The following is an 18,054-nucleotide window of genomic DNA, read 5'->3' on the forward strand; positions in this document are numbered from 1 at the left end:
TAGCCCTATGACAAAGACGATTGCTTTGAAAACATTTTATTAATGGAACAGTTTATTCGAAAATGAAAATCTTGTCATCATTTACTCACCTTTATGTTGTTCCAAACCTGTATGAATTTCTTTTTTTCTGTGTAACATAAAAGAAGATATTTTCACAAATGTCTGAGTGTTTTTTGTGTGTGTGTGTGTGTGTGTGTGTGTGTACATATATAATATAAGTTAAAAATAACCAAAGATGTTTAGTTACCAACATTCTTCATAATATATTCTAGCTAGGCCTATATTTCTCTTGTGGACTTTCTTAGTAGCAAATCTGCTCAACAAAACACAATTAACTACTAATAGAAAAAACAAACAGAATTTGCCAATACAAAGTTCTTGAATGATGCATTGAATAACTGAAGAATTGTGAAATGAGAACTTATCAAATTCTTGACTGTTCTTCAGATTATGCAAGTTACACTTAGCCTATATATTTGAGCTTATTTAGCGTTTTAATTATTAGTCTCTGTGGCCTTCTTGTCTTGTGGGTCCCTTCACCAGTTGAGAATTGAAGGCGTATGCCTTTAAATGTACATGTGCAGACTATAATGTTAGGTGAGTAATTTAACAAATAATAAACAAAACAAATGACCGTAGTGTCCTAATTTGATTGTCTTTTAATTCAAGTTGTGGCAAAGTATCTTCAATACATAATTTATGAGAGGGCGGAGTTGACGTCGGGTTGAAGGTGACGCTTTAGTCGCGCGTCATGTTTGGCGCCAGCATTTTCGCGGGGAGTGAGGAGTGGAAAGACGCAGCGCAGTCTTGATAGCTTATAAACACTGTTGTATAAACTCCTCCGAATTCTTTGATATACATCGTGTGTCGATGATATCGCCTTCAGTGGTTGTTAGCGTGTCCTCAGGCGCGAGGTGAGACATCTTGAGTCGTGTGTGTTCAGGGGGTTGGGTGGGTAACATGATGATGGTAACTAGCTCGCTAACTCTGCAGTCTTTGTAGGGGAAGTTCCTCATGGATTAGATTGATTACAGCAAAAACCTACACGGCCTTTAAAGTTTTCAGTAAACGCCATATTTTGATCTCTGTATTTGTTGCACGGGAGGCGCACACAAGTTGTAATTACGCTGAACGCACATGTTAACACAATAGCTTTAAAATTCAAACGATAATGTGGTCTGATATTTGCATATCAGACAGATAGACATATTAGTGCACGACCGTCAGTAAAAACTCGATATTAATTAAGAGCAAATGCGTTATAATCTTTGGCAGAGAGTTTTAATAAAGATGGATGGCGTATTGTTATTAGCCTCTCGTGCACCTGGCTAGCTAAACATCGAATCTAGGTTTTATTCTCCCCAAATGTGTCAGAAAGGAATAGCAGATTACTGAATTTCCTTCTTGTGGTCTTGTGTTAAAGATATTAGAGCCATTTATGCGTTATATATCTTATTTGCATCAATAGAACACGATGTACTGCATGCGTTAATCTATTCTAGCTCACTTGCACTACCAATATAACACGACATGGTTAAAATATTAACTTTTTACACATTTTGATTATGCGTAGTTTTTAATAATCGACTATTAATCGCAGGAATGCATGATGCACAACTCTCTGTTAGGGTTGTAGCAAGTGGGTTCAAGGGGCACAGTAGTTTCTAAATATATTTTTTAAAAGATTTAAGAGGTCCAGAATTTAAAACCAAAGACCTGCTCCTGTTACACAACTAAATTAGTACTTCTTTAAATTGCCAATGTTTAATCTCATTTTATTGCGTTACATTCGGTCTGTCTTGTAATCAATGCTGTATGCATTGCTTTAATGTGTGTTTCATGTCTTTCAGGTTGTGAGGATGATGGCTGCGGTACCTCTATCTAGTGCTAGCCTCCTTCCTCTTCTGGAGTGTCTGGAAGATGAAGCAGCTGGGCTGTCGGCGCAGACAGATGCCTACATCACCATTGCAAAGTAAGTGTTTGCTTACAGTTTTGGTGTCTGTCTCTTTTATGTAGGTTTTAGTCAGATGTATGGATATCTGCTTTATTTTATAAACCCCTTTAGCGTTGTAGTGATCAGGGCTGGACTGGGGCTAAAATTCAGCCCTGGACAGACCCATCCCACGAGTTCCCTTGTGAATGTTTAAATTGGCTCTAAATTGGAGTAATGTTAAATAAATGAATAGATAAAACTAGGACAGGGTCAAATAATTATATTATTGAATTTACTGCAAATGCAGTTAACAAATTTAATATTGCACTTGTATTACATAGAAATGCTCTTAAGCATTTTGAGCTAGGATGCAGGAAAGTAAATTTCCTGCTATTAAATGCTGTCATCATTTACTCACCCTCATGTCGTTCCAAACCTGTATGACTTTCTCTCTTTCTCTCAAGATATTTTGAAGAATGTTTGCAACCAAACCCTTTTGGTTACACTACTCATAATTTATATTTTATTGACAAAAAGCAGACTTGTTCCACAGAAAGTCATTTAGGTTGGGAATGACATTAGGGTGTGTAAATGATGACAATTTGATTTGAAAATAATATTTTAAAAGAGTTAACACCTAATTTAATTTAATCTTTTATAAGGCTCTCATTGAAATAACATTTTATTTAAATTAAAATTCATTTGAACTAATGTTTGTATATTTAAAAAGAAAAAAGTTTTGTCCTTAATTCATGGGATCCAAGCTTTAAAACCGTTTTGTTAAATTATTCTTTAATTGGCCTAATGAAATTTACCGTGGTTTAACTGTAAGATCCTGGTAGAAACAGGTAAAACCATGCTCTTAAACACATGTAGAAAATACAAAAACAGCATCTATAGAAGTGATTTATATTCCACAATATTTAATATAATTATTAGACTAATAGACGCTTTTTTAATAAATACATTTCTGCTAAAACTCCATATTTCACTGCTGGCAGCTGCAAGGTAAATTACCATAAAGGTGGTGGTTCTGGATTGACAAGCTTTTAGTTGTGTGTATTGGCGTTTTCCAATTTACCTCGTCATGTATTTACATGGTCACGTTTTCAGCTAGATTCGCTACAGAACCTGAATGTTCCCATATCACACGACTGTATAAAACAAAATTCGGAAATAAATCTGATTGGATCGAGCGACTTGCATTGTTTATCATGCCATAGAGCTGCGGAAACGCAACGCTGTGTTCATCAGTGCTGTGTGCTGGTCTCTCTCACTTTGGCCTGTCAATTCAGAAGACAAACCAATGGACGTGTCCGTGACAAAAAATAAATAACCTTGTATCGGTCCCAAAGGGCGTCGGCCTACCGGGAAAATACCCGGTATGCCCGATTACCAATCCAGCCCTGGTAGTGATGCACAGTTTTGTCAACAACTACTGTATATACTGAATATGAAATTGCAATTCAAAAGTTAGGGTCATTTACTCACTATCATGTCGCTCCTAACCCATAACACCTTCGTTCATCTTCCAAAAACCAATGAAGATATTTTATTGAAACCTGAGAGATTCATTCCAATTCTCGCTTCAAAAAGTTCCTAAAGAGACAAAACAATTTGATTAGTCTTCTGGAGAGACTCGAATTCTTTATGATGAACAGAGTTCATTTAGGTTTTTAATTCACACACAAACACGAATATGGTGTAAACAAAAGCTCAATTGTAATTGCCTGATGTGTGAGAACAAACCTCACAGGTTCTCATGTGTCAAGTAAGGATGCAATTGAGCAGTTATTTTTAAAGTTATTAATCGGTTGATCATAAGTCTTGGTGGTTCTTTTTTCTTTCTTCTAGCCGTCTCAATGGAGAGGAAGGGCGTCAGTTTCTGCCTGTGGTTGTAAAGCATTTTGCACGTCTTAGTAAAGTCCTTTTGGTAAGTTCTCTCCTCTATGAATTAAGACTCGTTCACTGGCACTTTGTCTATGTAACTGAATATTTGGTATTATATTTCTTTCTTCAAAATAAAGGTTATTCTTTCAGAAAGCTGTATATCATAGCTACGTATCAACAACCCTATTGACCTCTTTTCTTTTCAGGTTCATATCTCCAGTGAGAACGAGGAGCTGTGTCAAGCTGCACTGCAGGCTCTGGGATTCTGTGTCTTCCACTCACTCATCGTTTCAGTCATACCAGGTATAGAATAATTTGATTCTTTGGTATAATATACTTTTTGTTTCCATAAAAAGTAGCATCCATAATCTTTTTTTTTTTTTTTCCATTTCTTTACTGCAGCAAATATTTCAGAAGATATACTGTCTACGCTTTGTAATGTTGTGGTAAAATCCAAGGAGAAGTTTACGTGTACACGAGCATTATGGGTGATTTCAAAACAGAATTTTCCACCAGAGGTGGCATCCAAAAAGGTTTGTTCACTGTGCATGGTCTGCTTGAAATAAACCTGTTTTTATGTTCTATCTCCTCAATTTTCCATCTTTTGTGTCTAAAAATGTTTACTATATTTTTAGGCCCCAGAGATTCTCAAGAGTCTAGAGGCCATGCAGACCCGAGAGGTTCAGTCAATCCTCATTGACCATGAGTCCCTCAATGTCATCATAAGGTTTGTTGAAGTTTCCCTTGCTTTCTCTTTCTTGGTTCTGCCATCTTGCAATGTTCTTCACACTTGAGATACTCTGTAAATATGATTTTTGTGATGAATGTCAGGTTGCTGGAGCAGGCCCCCTCTCAGATGGCTGCTGGAGCCGTGTGCTGGGCCAAGCTGGTTATTCCTCTCGTAGTTCACTCAGCCAATAAAGTGCGCTTGCGTGCAGCAGCAGCTCTGGAAATGGGCTTGCCTCTTCTTCTGGAAAAACAGCAGGAGGTGGCAGCCATTGTAGAGCCAATGATGTCCTCTGTAAGTGTTTTGCGGATGTACAGTACAGCTTTTTTTGTTGTGCTTATATTTATATCAAACATAAATAGCCATAATGCTTCTCTGTTTCCTCTAGATGCTCATCCCTGAAATGCAGAAGCTGTTTGCCTCGAAGAATGAGACGAATATGCTAAAGCTCTGGCCCTTGTTTGTGAGACTTCTGGGGAAGGTAAGATGCTCAAAGTTACCGAATGCTGCTCTTCAAGTCTCAATTTTTCAGTTCTGAATGTTGAGTTTGTCAGTGTGGATAAGGATGTGTTTCTGTCTCTTTTCAGTTGCTCCACAAAGGCGGTGCTTTTATTAATTCCTTGCTGTATTTAGAGGAGCTGGGTTTCCGCAATTCTTCTCCTAATATTAAGAAGATTGCTTTCATAGCTTGGAAGAGCCTCATTGACAATTTTGCCCTTAATCCAGGCAAGTTTCTTTATATTTTGGTGTAATAGACACTGTCATGGAAAACCAGGGAATATCAGAGAATTACAAAATTGTGCTTTTTGAAAAGTCATAATTAAAGTAATGGATTTTTTTTTTATGCATGGCTCAAAAATATCTCATTGGAAAAAATTGCTGTTAGTGAGTGAATGTTTAAAAATCCAGTAATCACAACTGACACAGCCATGGAAATCTATTGGTCAGTAGGTGTGGGAACTCTTTTTACCTGGCTAGTGACAGTTCATGACTTTTTTACATCCTACCTTTTCTCAGCTCATGTTTGATAAGTTGTGACTGGATTCTCTTGAGCAGATATCCTGTGCAGCAGTAAGCGCCTGAAGCTCCTCATGCAACCCCTCAGTTCCATCCAAGTCAGGACTGAAGCTCTTCTGCTCACCAAGCTGGAGGTGTGGTGGTATCTCGTAGTCAAGCTCGGACCCAACCTGTCCACTAACTTTGAGCAGGTAAAATTCACTGTTTACATTGATAGATTGATTTTTGGTCTTTGCAGACTTTATCTGATGTACATGGTTCCGTTGGTTAATTAGAGCAACACATTTCTCTATCCATTCTTTCCATCATGCCATAAAGGTTGGCGTGCCTCTACTGCACAGCACACTTCCTTCTGATCCTCCACTGCAGTCCCCGACTACACCTGCTCGAACCCCTAACCCAAGCAATGGTACCCCTAATACACCTAAAACAGGTACAGCTCATTTCCTCTCATTGTTCCTTCATCATTTTTTTATTTTTTTTATTTTTTTTGTGCAATTCAATTTGGGGACAACTGCTTGTGCAGAAATATAAACATTTTTACCTTTTAAGTTCTTTGGTTCTTTTTTGTCCTTCTAACCCTAACAGCCCTAATGTTGTCATATTAGCGGAATGTCATCATACTTTATTTTCCTGTTCCTCCAGGCGTTCCCTCCTGCAGCACGCCGAGCACTACTCCTCGCATGAATCTGAACAGCAGTATGCAGTCGTCTCAGTCCTACCGCTCCATTCAGCTCCTGGGACTAGAGATGCTTCTGCACTGGCTCGTGGGTCCGGAGGTCACGGCCATAGGTCCTAAAGAAAATCTTCAACTCAGCCTGGGTAATCATACACACAGTATTATCTGAGCTTTGAAAGCGGTTTTCTATCAGTGATGCTTTGGGCTTCAATGTCCGTACAAAGTTAACATGAGTGACACAAATGTGTACAGCTAATATGTTGAACCTCACTTTACAATGAGAAGTTTGTGAAATTACAGTGATGGAATGAACCTTCAGAACTAATAGATGTCAATGTATCGTGTGTTTTTTTTCTTTCTTTTTTTCCAGAGCCCCTGACACACCCTCTCCTCACCAGCCCTTCCTTCTTTAGCAGACATGCCTCTACCCTCATATCAGCCACCAGAGAAGGCTTCATTACTGTGGGAAAACATGCTCCAGGTATTCAACAATGTCACCTGCATAATGTGTCCTTATGCCAACTTAACTTTTGTCTTAGACTTTTATTTCTAAGCAGGTCAATAAGACAAACTATTATTATTATTATTAATAATAATAATAATAATAATAATAATAAATAATAATAATATTATCATCATCATCATCATCATCATCATCATCATCATCATCATCATAATCATCATCATCATCATCATATAATATTATAGATCAGTCAGTAAAGGAAATAGATGCTAGATGTTCATCACCTAATATGAGTGTCTTCCACAGAAGCACTTCTTAATCTCATTTGGAGCCACCTGATCGGTTCTGTCAGCACAGCAATAGAAGCTGGTAGGTGAACATTCTACAGAACATTCTACACTCTACAGAAGTCAAAGATAATTTGCACAGATTCTTTGTGCTGTGGATACTGGCTCATTGTAATTTCGTTTTCCTGTCACCCCTGTCACAAGGTAATAAGAAGGAACGACAGGGTTCAGAGGTCCTTACGCTTCTCCTACAGGCTCTGCAGTCCATCTTGTCCTCAGATGCTCTGCCTGCTGAACGTGCACTGGTAAGACGGCACTTCATGGTGAAAATGACCTAAATTATTTTTGATGCTGAAACGGTGTTACTTAACCCAGCTGCAGTCTGGCATGCTGATCACTGAACTTGCTACTTTAACAGTGCAAGTCAGAATACATGAAATGGCATTATACCCCCCTTTTTAGATTATTGAAATTAAGAGAAAACATTTTTAAATTGTGACCATTTCACAATAGTTTTTTACTGTGTTTTTCATCACACAAATGCAGCCTTGGTGAGCATAAGAGACTTCTTTTAAAGTTTAAAAACTTTAAAAAAATGACCTTAAACATTAGAGTTGTAGTATATTCTATTAAATATTTATGTAGGTTGTAAGTTCAACCCTGCTGTTTAAAGAGTTTCATTGTTCAAACATTATTTGCTGCAGCTTTTGTTGGAAGCCACCATTAAAGGAATCCCTCAAAAGGTGCTTGGTTCTGCAGCTTATCAAGTGGCAAACATGGATGTGTTGAACGTAAGTGCTGTTTCACTGCATATGGTAAAGCCTTGGTAAAAACATCAGTTTTTCACCCTTTGGGTTCATGCATGTCTTTTGTATTATGAATGTGTAAATAAGATTTTTCCACATCTTCTTTCCCAGGGTACACCTGCACTTTTCCTTATATTGCTATTCTATAAAAGTAACCAGCTTTCATCATTTCTTGAAGATGAGAGGTAACCATAATTTTTTTTTAATACTTAACATGAAAACCAAAACTAATTTTGGATAACTTTTTTTTTTTTTTTTTTTTTGCATTAAATCAAAGATTTTTAGTATTCATTTTTATTTCTGTTGAAATTGTTTGCTTGCTTAATCAGGGCAACTTTTTCTTTGTCACCTGGCAGGTTTTTCTCAAGCCTGGAGACCCTTGTGAGCTGTGGGTTTTGTGGACCTACATCGCCCCTTGCATTTGGAGAGGCTGTTTTAGGAGCAGTTAGTGGGAGTGCGGAGGATGTTAAGAACAAAAAACAACTCTGGAGGATGTGGAGTGTGGTGGTAAACCCTCTGACAGACACCATCACTCAGGTACTAAATTTAAATAATCTGTACTATAGAATGAATGTGCATTTCAGTGCCAGTCGAATCTTGTATTTTACTACTATTGATAAATCATTGTTTGAACACAGACCAATGAAGTGAATCAAGGAGACGCTCTGGAGCATAACTTCAGTGCCATTTACAGTGCCTTGATGTTTCCAGTCTTTCATCTCCTGCCTGGTTCAGCCCTACCCCAGGTAAGAGCCCATCTTAGCTTTCGTACAATGCTTTCTCCAGTGTTATTCAAATATTTAATTTAATTTTTATTTACTGAATAGATCACTCAGAAGGCCATGATCAGTACTTGGTCCAGGCTTTACAAGGCATTTGCCCGCTGCTCAGCTTTGGTAGCCACAGCGGAGGAGAACATATGCTGTGAAGAGCTGTGTGCCAAGATCTCTGCCTCTCTTGACAGTGATTCTCTGAAAGTATGGCACTTGCAACATTGTATTTGGAAGATTTATTCAGTTGTGTACCTAATTGGGGTGTGTGGCTATTATAATTTCTCAACCTTTGTTTTTTTTTTTTTTTTTTTCATTTTTAGAATCTGCCTATGCTAGATGCAATAGCAAATATCTTGCTGATCATCATTGAGAGTATGGACTTCTCTCCTTACACCCCACAGTTTCAGCAGAAGATGAAATGTAAGGATTTTGCTTCAGTTTCAAATGGGCAAAGTTTTGTAATTGCACTGTGTGACCATATTTTCATGTGCCAATCCCTAGCGCCTCATACACCTTTGAGTTGGGTACGCAAGAGAAGCAAAGCTCTGGGGAATCTCTCGACCTTCCACACTCTCCTGATGCAGACTCTAGATGCATTTCTTTCTGTGGACACCTCAGAAGAATCTGTAGAGCCCACCTGTGGAACTTTAAATGGACTTGGCTTGACAGTGGTCTCTATCTTGACTACTCTTTTCACTAATATCACATTGCCCACGTTCATACAAGAGGTGCTGTCCACCCTGACCAAACCACTTGCACAACTTTATGAACAATTCTCCAGGTGTGTGAAGTTTTCTCATCCTTCATACATTGAAGAGTCTTTTTCCTTGTGTAACACTGTTTTTTTTTGTTTGTTTTTTTTTTAATAAAAGTTATGATGACCTATCAAAGCCCAGTGCAACACTCGGACACAAGGTAAGAAGTTACCCAGTTGTAAGTTTGAAGTCAAAACCACAGCGACTCTGATATGTAGTCTTTTATTATTTCCTAGATGGAGAAACTAGCCACAGACCTGCTTGGCTGTCTTCAGACGCAGTTGACTCTGCACAATGATGAGATGCTTGCTGTGTTGTCGCCCTTGCTCTGTGTGCTTTTTCCCCACAAGAGCAAGCAAATTCGCACTGTGGTCACTCAGTTCTGGAATGCCACCTTTGGAAATGCACTCACCTTGACTTACCCTGAGCCTCTTAAGTAAGTTTTCATGCCATTGTTGGGAATTTGTGTAACATGTATAGGCAGATTTTCAGGTCTTTAAAGGGTCATGAAACCCTAATTTTTTTTGAGATTTTAAGAGGTATGCATGTTGAACATCATTGAATACAATGTTAATATCTGTTAGATTTAATTGTAGGGAGAAAGTGGTTAATTTTGAGGTTTTATTATTTTTTTTCCCCCGCTGTTTCCGTCTTTCGGGTTTAAAATCTACAGTGCACTATAATACTTCGATGACATGTCGGTGTCGAGTTTTCTTATGAGAAGACTGTCTCATTCAGGACACCTTGGTTCTTTCAAATGACAGACATGTCAAACTGTTAGAATGCGCAGTATAGATGAGAGAGGCGTTCATGGGTCGCACGTGTCAAGTTTGGGTGTGTTGCATGGCTTTCCCCGCGATGCTGCAAGGGCTAGACTGGCTGTGTGTAGTTGGTTGGCCATCAAATACAGACACATCGAAACGGTTTTAGCAAACATTTTTCAAACATTTTTCTCAAGCTACGATAACGGGAGAAAGGTGGACTTCGGCCTTATTCATCCTCTGACAGGTGCTTCAAACAGTGAGATTGCATACAATAAGCTAGAGATGCATTAATGGATCAAAAATTAGTATTTGTTTTTGCTTTGTAAGAGCTTTTGCATCACACAAGTTCTCTTAAATATCTGTCCGACACAAACGAGATTCATCCACGCTTTGAGTGTAACTGGTCTTTACGGCTCTTTAACCGATCAAACGGCTTATAAAAACGGTACAAAATAAGTTATCAAAGATGCAACAGCATGTTCATATTCGATGCAGAGAACAAAACGCGAATGGCTGCGCATTTATTTGTGTATTAAATTATAGCAAATCCCATGTGTATATTGTGTTGTATGTAATAGTAATTTGCAGCTTGTGGGAAGGTTTTTTTTTTTTAATGCTTTTAATGAGAGCGAAATAAAACTCTGAATCAGAAGCCGTTGCTGTGTTGTCAGTCTCCCCTCATCCCCCTCACCGCTGCTTAACCACACCCACTTCTGTAGCATTTTTCAAAACTGTGGTGAGAACTGACTGCTGCTGAAACAGGCGGTTTCATGACCGTTTAAATCAAATATGCAATATTTTCCCTTTTTTTTTTTTTTTTAAGACTCAGTTTTGTTTGTATTTACTTTTTTAGGTCTGTTTTAAGTCAGGCTAAGCAGAAAACTCCATTGATTTTACCTGGTTTTGAAACCGTTGATGCACCAGATGATTGCAGTGGACAGTATACGGTATGTTTAGTGCTCCTAATGATGTAAAACTGAAGAATGCAGAGCAGTTTACCTCAGTCAAACATGTTGTCCCCTCTGTTAGATTTTTCTTTTGTTCTTAATGGCTTACTAAAGATGTTATGTTCTCTAATAAGGGTGAGAGTTCTCAACTGGACCCACAAATTAGTGGGGTGAAGATAACCTCTGTTGGAAAGAGGGACTCTCTTTTGGCGAGGGCAGAAGAGCTTAAAGGAAAAGGCTCTGTACCTGTAGCAAAGCCAGTGTCTGTAAGTATAAATAAGTTTATTTATTTTTTTTTTTTTTTAAAAAAGCTTCTGAACTTAAATTTCAATGGTGGTGCTTAATTAGCAACCACAGCAGGTCCTTCAACAAATCACCTATTCCCTCTCTAGATGAAGCTGGATTTTGGATCGCCCAAGCCCATGAATCGAGAAGCTATTGAGGAGGAGGCATCAGAAGATTTTGTTTTCATTCCACCTGAGACAAAGGAGAGAGTGCTGACTGAGCACCAGAAAGAGGTCAAAAGGACTAAACGGTAAGGTTCTCAAGTTCTCAAATTTTAGACATCTGCCATTCCATGAAAAAAGGTACTATTGTGCAAGGCAGTATGGTTTTAATTTTAAACTTATATCTTTGTCAAAGTCTGGTAGTTTAGATGTCACCATTAAGAATTTTGAAAAGAGATTGCCATTTATGATTTTGAGATGTCAGGACTCTAAATTTGTGTTCCGATTTTTATTTATTTTGCATAAGGGTTGACATTCCTGCTCTCTATAATAATCTGGATGCCTCCCAGGACACCACAGTCTTTTCACAGTATACTCAGAGTCAGGAGGAGTCCATGTACGTATTGAAATTATGGATTTGCTCTTACTCAAAAAATTTTTACCCGCTGTATTACAACAAAATGTTTCTTCTTAGGGAGAACTTGACAAAAGATGAAAGGGATCAACCTGAGGAAGAGGCTAAGCTTCACCTGAAGGTAAAACTGCTATTTTCAGACTCTGACACTGCTGATTTGATTATCTGGAGGATATACATGCATGCTTTCTGTTTTGTGTATTAATTGGTTGTAATGTTTTCTCCCCCAAGGAGGTTACCCCAAGTGAACCATCCACAGATGCTAAAGTAACCCAAGGCACCACATCAGACATAGAAACACCAGAGAAATCTGTGCCAAATGAAGATCAAACTTCAGAGAACGATCGGTCTCCTCCATCCAGTGGCGTCCCAGTTGATGTGAGTGGGCATGAGAAAAGTGGACTAGAGGGGACCAGCCCTAATGTATCAAGTTCATCTGATATGATATCTGGTACACCTCCTAAACCCAATAGCAGACGTCAATCGTTCATAACGTTAGAGAAATATGTTGAAGGGAAATCAAGTCCTGCAAATGTTGCATTTACGGGTCCACCGATCCGGAAATCAAGTAGATTGGATTCTTCAAAATCTTTGGAGTGCACTCCAAATGACTCACAGAATCGGACTACAAAAGAGGACTCTCAGAAATCTCAAAACATAAGCAGCACTGACCCATCTGCTCAAAGTGAGAAAGCAGGGCAAGAGACCAAAGATGAGATTAAGTCAACGGGAGGTCATCCTTGTGAAGGTACTGATGAGGAAGAGGATGTGGTACCTGATACCCAGACCCAAGTATCTAGTGAAGCATCGGGTGTTAAGAGCAGTCCTGTGTCCAAAGCCAGCATGGAGGAACAAAACTCACCTGAAAAAGATTCACAGAGTTTTGCTAATTCTCAATCTAGTCAAGAACCACGAAGGTCGAGCAGACGGCGAAGTAAACCGGTTCGCCCAGGGGAAGATCCAGGGGAGATGAAAAGCAAAGAACAAGTCAATCAGGTTGCAGACTCAACAATGACAAACACACAGAAGTCCGTACTTGTGCCACCAAGTAGCACATTGACTGGAAGGAGGAGAAGTAAGGTTCTAGAGGACACTAAAGTTGAAGGTGACCAGCAGAAAAGTAAAGGAATGAAAAGCCAAAGTGATTCACAGATTTTATCTGCAGAGTCTTCACAGGCACTTCCACGGGCAAGCCGAACTGGGTCCTCTCCCCAGAGTTCACCTGTAACTCAATCGGATAGCCAAAGCAGAGAGAGACTGCCAACTCTCAATGAGTCTGAGGGTCTGTCACCGGGTAGACTGACGAAGAAGACTAGAACACAACTTGATGAATCCACAGACAAGTTGGCAGATGAGAACTCTCAAAATGCTGCATCTTCTTTAAAGAAATATTCACAGACACCTCTTTCTGATTCTGAGGCTGATAGCCAGCAAACTGTCCGAACGCGAAGAACAAGGAGATCTGAATCTCAGTTGCTGGAGATGTCTGGTTTGCAGACCAAAGAAGATTTGAGTCAGACAGACACTCAAACGGTGACAGCGGTGAAGGGAAGAGCTATGAGAAGGAGAACTGCAGAAGAAGAGCCAGACTCTAGCAGAGATGTTACATCAACTGTAAATGCTGAAGAGTTAAGTGCAAGCCAAGATTCTTCTCAAGGGCTTGGTAGATACAGAACTCGACGATCTAAAGGCTTGACTACCGACAATACAGAGTCTGAAAGCCCTGATAGCAGAGAAGATGGGCCAAGGCCTAAAAAGAGACTTCGGAAACCCCTGTCCACTGAGGTGCTACCAGTTGCCACAGAACCTAAATTTACTGAGATGGTGCCAGACAAGGAGAATGTTGATATTCAGTCAGAAGTTTCAATAGAGATGACACCGGATGAGGCGGATCTGAAACCTGAAACTAGTTTGGGAATTTCAGTCAGTGAGACCAAAGAAGAGAAAGACGATAAAGAGGTCCTTGCCTCTGTTAGTCAACCACATGAACTGATTAGCTCTGAAATAGTTGAGATAGAATTGAAAACTGATACAGATGAAAAAGAGATCATCTGTGATAAGGGAGAGGGTGAAGAAGCAAATTTACTTTCACAAGCTGGATCAGAAGATTTAAAGACTGATGGTTTGCGTAAATGCCCACATACCAGGGGACGGGGACGTGGACGTAGACGATCTAGGAGCTGCAACTGCTTTTTAAACAACCAGGAGGTGTTATCACAAAACAGTGACTTCCAAATATCACAGGATCTGAAAAACGAGCAGGTTCCACTTGCTGTTGAGACCCAAGAATCAAAGGATCTGAAAAACAAGCAGGTTCCACTTGCTGTTGAGACCCAAGAATCAAAGGATCTGAAAAACAAGCAGGTTCCACTTGCTGTTGAGACCCAAGAATCAAAGGATCTGAAAAACGAGCAGGTTCCACTTGCTGTTGAGACCCAAGAATCAAAGGATCTGAAAAACGAGCAGGTTCCACTTGCTGTTGAGACCCAAGAATCAAAGGATCTGAAAAACGAGCAGGTTCCACTTGCTGTTGAGACCCAAGAATCAAAGGATCTGAAAAACGAGCAGGTTCCACTTGCTGTTGAGACCCAAGAATCAAAGGATCTGAAAAATGAGCAGGATCCACTTGCTGTTGACACCCAAGAATCACAGGATCTGAAAAATGAGCAGGTTCCACTTGATGCTGACACCATAAACTCTCAACCTGAGCAGTCAAGCCCAACATCCATATCAGAGGAAAGCAAGAGCTCAGCAATTGCGGATTTCCCAGATGCTGATGTTCAGCCATTTTCAGCCTTGCTTCCTCAACTCCCATGCGAGGTTTCATCTTCTGAAAGCCCCATTACAAAGCTTGGTGTAATTGTTTCTCAACTGTCTGAAGCAGAGGAAGGAGCATTATCCAAAGCAATGGATGAATCAAACAATGTGTTTGTAAAAGTCCCAGTGGTAGAGACAAATCAGTTAGAGAGTTCTGGGTGCACAGATAGTCCAAAGCACAACAAGGAATTGGACAACCCTTCAGTAAGTCAAGAACCTCTCCAAAGTTCAACACCTCAAGACACCTCTCCAAGTCAAGGTCGCCCAGTGGAAGATGCATCTATATGCCAAGAGCAACTAGAGTCTTCACATGTCCAGCAGGAGGATGCGGTGAAGCAAAGTGAAGACCTTGCTGTTTCAGAGCCGAGTGGAGAAAAGGTAGTGTTGCCAGAGTCAAATGGCAAAGAATTACTTGACAATGTTGCTCTCATTGAGAAGGATAAAGACACTCCGATTGACAACCAGGCTCTTTCTGCTGATATACAAGAAGAGTTGTCTGTACTACCTCAAAGTAGTACATCTGAAGCCTGTTTAGATTCTCCACTCAAGCCTAAACCTTTAGATGCTCTCAGTGGTGAGCTAGAGCCTGGCCAGAGCCCGAGCAGAAACCGATCTCGTGTATGGTCACCGTCTGCTTCTCCCTCTACCAGTATTCTGAAGAAGGGACAGAAGAGAACATGTGAAGAAGATACCCCATCCCCCCTTCATAAGGTATAAGTTGAGTCCAGTTGTCTAAGTATACATTGAAACAACTGTAATGTAAGCTTATAGTGGTTTCATACAAAGAGAAAATCATCTATGTAACTTTTGTTGTTGTCCAGTCTCGTCGAGTGTCTTTTGCAACCCCAATTTACCATCAAGAACTGGCTGATGATATTGATAGACGTAGTCCAGTTATTCGCACAAGCTCACCTAGGTCAAAAGTCTTGAGTGGACAGTCGAAGGTATGCAATATGAGTTTTGAAATTAATAAGATGTAGATGTAAAACTGTGCTTGTTTCAACAATTCTTTCATGGCCTGTTGTTAAATGTCTTCATGCAGTATATCACTACACCCACAAAAGGCTATTCAAGTCTAAGTCCACGTAACCTCCGTAGCCCTGGATCCAAAAGCTCTAAAAAATGCCTGGTAAGTATTCTCTTGCAATGTACTTTTTTTTATATATATTAATCTCATACAGTCTGCTTATTCATAAAGGTCAGAATCTTTTTTTTATTATTTCTTTAAATTTAATAAATGAAAAAGAGGTGCAAGTTAATGTTAATGTTTAATGCTATTCATTTGTATCAGACTTTAGTTTATTTGAACTAGTGGAAATGGTTTTAAGATGTTCCTTTTTCTTTATCGTAGATTTCAGAGATGAGCCAGGAGCCACATCCTATTGCTAAAGATTGTGTTTATCCAGCACTTGTTGGCTGCTCTACCCCTGTAGAGGCTGTTTTACCGCAGATATCCTCCAACATGTGGTAAGCCACAGTACTCCTTTCCCCTTCAAGACACCTTGGGTTCAGTTTGTTCATTCCTCATTTTTAATTTATCTGTGTTCAGGCCTCGTGGCTTTGGTCAACTTGTTAGAGCCAGGAACATTAAAACAGTTGGAGACCTGAGTGCTCTCACCCCTAGTGAAATCAAGTCGCTTCCTATTCGTTCACCTAAGCTGTCCAATGTGAGGAAAGCACTTAAAACCTATCATGAACAGCAGGTAATGTATAGCTTATTTAAATTACTGTCTTGCCCTTTATCATGGAAGATCATTCTTACACCTGACATGTGGCCATACAGAGAAAAGGGCGTTCTGATGACCTCAAGAGTTTTGATGAAATGGAGAAAATGACATCTGAGCCTGAAGAGATGGAGCTTCCTCAAAACCAAGATGAGGAGCAAACACCAGTAGAGGCACAAGGTAAAAAAAAATCTTCCATCAAGTACATCATTGGTGGCATTCACATTGATTTACCTTTTTTTTTCTTTTTTTTTTTTTTTTTTTTAGAACTTTTGACAGATGACAAACCATCAGAAGTGGGAATGGATTCAGGACCGATGGCTGAGGAGAAAAAATGTCAAGATTTGCTCTCAGATGTTGTAGCACTTGGTGGACGCTTAACTTCAGAGGAACTTGGTCGCTGTTCACCCAACCAGTTGGGCATGATGCATGAACATCTCAGCGGAATGATGAGAAGCATTGTGACCCATCTGCAGTCCCGCTTGCTGAGTAATCCTGATAGCTTACCATGAGGATATTGAGAGATTTTTCCTGACACAAGAATTCACTTTTAAATTTGAAGATTAACAGTGGACTGTTCATCCCTCAAGTTTTAGCTTGAATTTTAGAGTAGATGAATTTCTAATTATGCTCTCTCAAAGAATGGAGTCAAATGGCCAAAAGTCATTTCCATTGCTACACAAGTGTCTATGTATTTTATGGAGTGATTTTTAAGACTGTAAAGTTGTACTGAGATGCCAAGGAAACTTTTTTTTCTTTTTTCTTTTTTTTAAGAAATAAAACTATAGTATTAATAAAATCTTTTCTTTTTAATATTTGGTGCATTTTTTTTTTTTTTTTTCCCCCAGTCTTTTATACAAACCACAAAATTACAAATTGGGTGCTTTTTTGCTGCCAAAGATGCTGACTTGATGCATTTAACAAATGAAACATTGTAAAGTGTCAGCAATACATCATTTAACTAACATTGGACTGCTTCTACAGCGTTTATTAATCTTAATGTTAATTTCAACAAACTAAAACATTTTAAGATGAGTTTTTTTTATATTAATGCACTGTAAAGTTTCACTAATATTGAACATAGCAAAAAAAAATTTTTTACTTATTGACAATAAGCAATTTATTTTTTTACAGCATTAACATTTGTTAACCATCACTTGAAATAATGTTAAAGGGATAGTTCACCCAAAAATAAATGATCCCATGATTTACTCATCTTCAAGCTGTCCTAGGTGTATATGATTGTCTTTCAGAAAAACACAATCTGAGATATATGTAAAAATATCCTTGCTCCTTCAAGCTTTATAATGATGAAACCAAATTTTGAAGCCAAAAACAAGAAAATGAAAAGATGAATTTTCAAAAAAATTTGAAATTCTGTCATTAATTACTCACCCTCATTGTGTTCATCTTTGGAACACAAATTAAGATATTTTTGATCAAATCTAAGGGTTTCTAAACCACGCATAGTCCGCAACATCCTTGCACCTTTTGAGGTTCAGAAAGGTATCAAAGACATTCAAATAATCCATGTGACTACAGTGATTCAACCTTAATGTTATGACATTAAGCAAAAACAAAAAATGACTTGATTTAACAATTCGAACTGTA

General features: G+C 38.9%; 1 protein-coding gene across 1 annotated transcript; it reads left to right on the top strand.

Annotated features, from left to right (window-relative positions):
• Positions 1–772: 772 nt before the first annotated feature.
• rif1 (replication timing regulatory factor 1) lies at positions 773–17,181 on the top strand. Its single transcript, XM_067409654.1, has 36 exons — positions 773–914; positions 1,851–1,972; positions 3,788–3,866; positions 4,030–4,126; positions 4,226–4,356; positions 4,459–4,550; positions 4,655–4,844; positions 4,939–5,031; positions 5,138–5,276; positions 5,607–5,758; positions 5,886–6,000; positions 6,213–6,389; positions 6,617–6,727; positions 7,016–7,078; positions 7,201–7,301; positions 7,701–7,787; positions 7,914–7,987; positions 8,159–8,339; positions 8,441–8,548; positions 8,630–8,779; positions 8,896–8,995; positions 9,077–9,356; positions 9,448–9,490; positions 9,567–9,766; positions 10,948–11,041; positions 11,176–11,307; positions 11,434–11,576; positions 11,795–11,884; positions 11,963–12,023; positions 12,134–15,430; positions 15,541–15,663; positions 15,762–15,848; positions 16,071–16,186; positions 16,269–16,422; positions 16,503–16,623; positions 16,711–17,181. The coding sequence occupies exons 2-36, from the start codon at positions 1,860–1,862 to the stop codon at positions 16,953–16,955; spliced, it is 7,539 nt and encodes a 2,512-aa protein (XP_067265755.1). The 5' UTR covers positions 773–914; positions 1,851–1,859; the 3' UTR covers positions 16,956–17,181.
• The last annotated feature ends 873 nt before the right edge of the window (positions 17,182–18,054 follow it).

This window comes from Chanodichthys erythropterus, chromosome 14 (genome assembly GCF_024489055.1).
Source record: "Chanodichthys erythropterus isolate Z2021 chromosome 14, ASM2448905v1, whole genome shotgun sequence".
NCBI lineage: Eukaryota > Metazoa > Chordata > Actinopteri > Cypriniformes > Xenocyprididae > Chanodichthys > Chanodichthys erythropterus.

Excerpts from the sequence above, each read along its gene's own strand:
- rif1 (XM_067409654.1), top strand. The coding sequence starts at position 1,860 with ATGATGGCTGCGGTACCTCTATCTAGTGCTAGCCTCCTTCCTCTTCTG. Across the intron at positions 6,001-6,212 it reads CCCTAATACACCTAAAACAG|GCGTTCCCTCCTGCAGCACG; the intron begins GTACAGCTCATT and ends CTGTTCCTCCAG. Across the intron at positions 16,624-16,710 it reads AACACCAGTAGAGGCACAAG|AACTTTTGACAGATGACAAA; the intron begins GTAAAAAAAAAT and ends TTTTTTTTTTAG.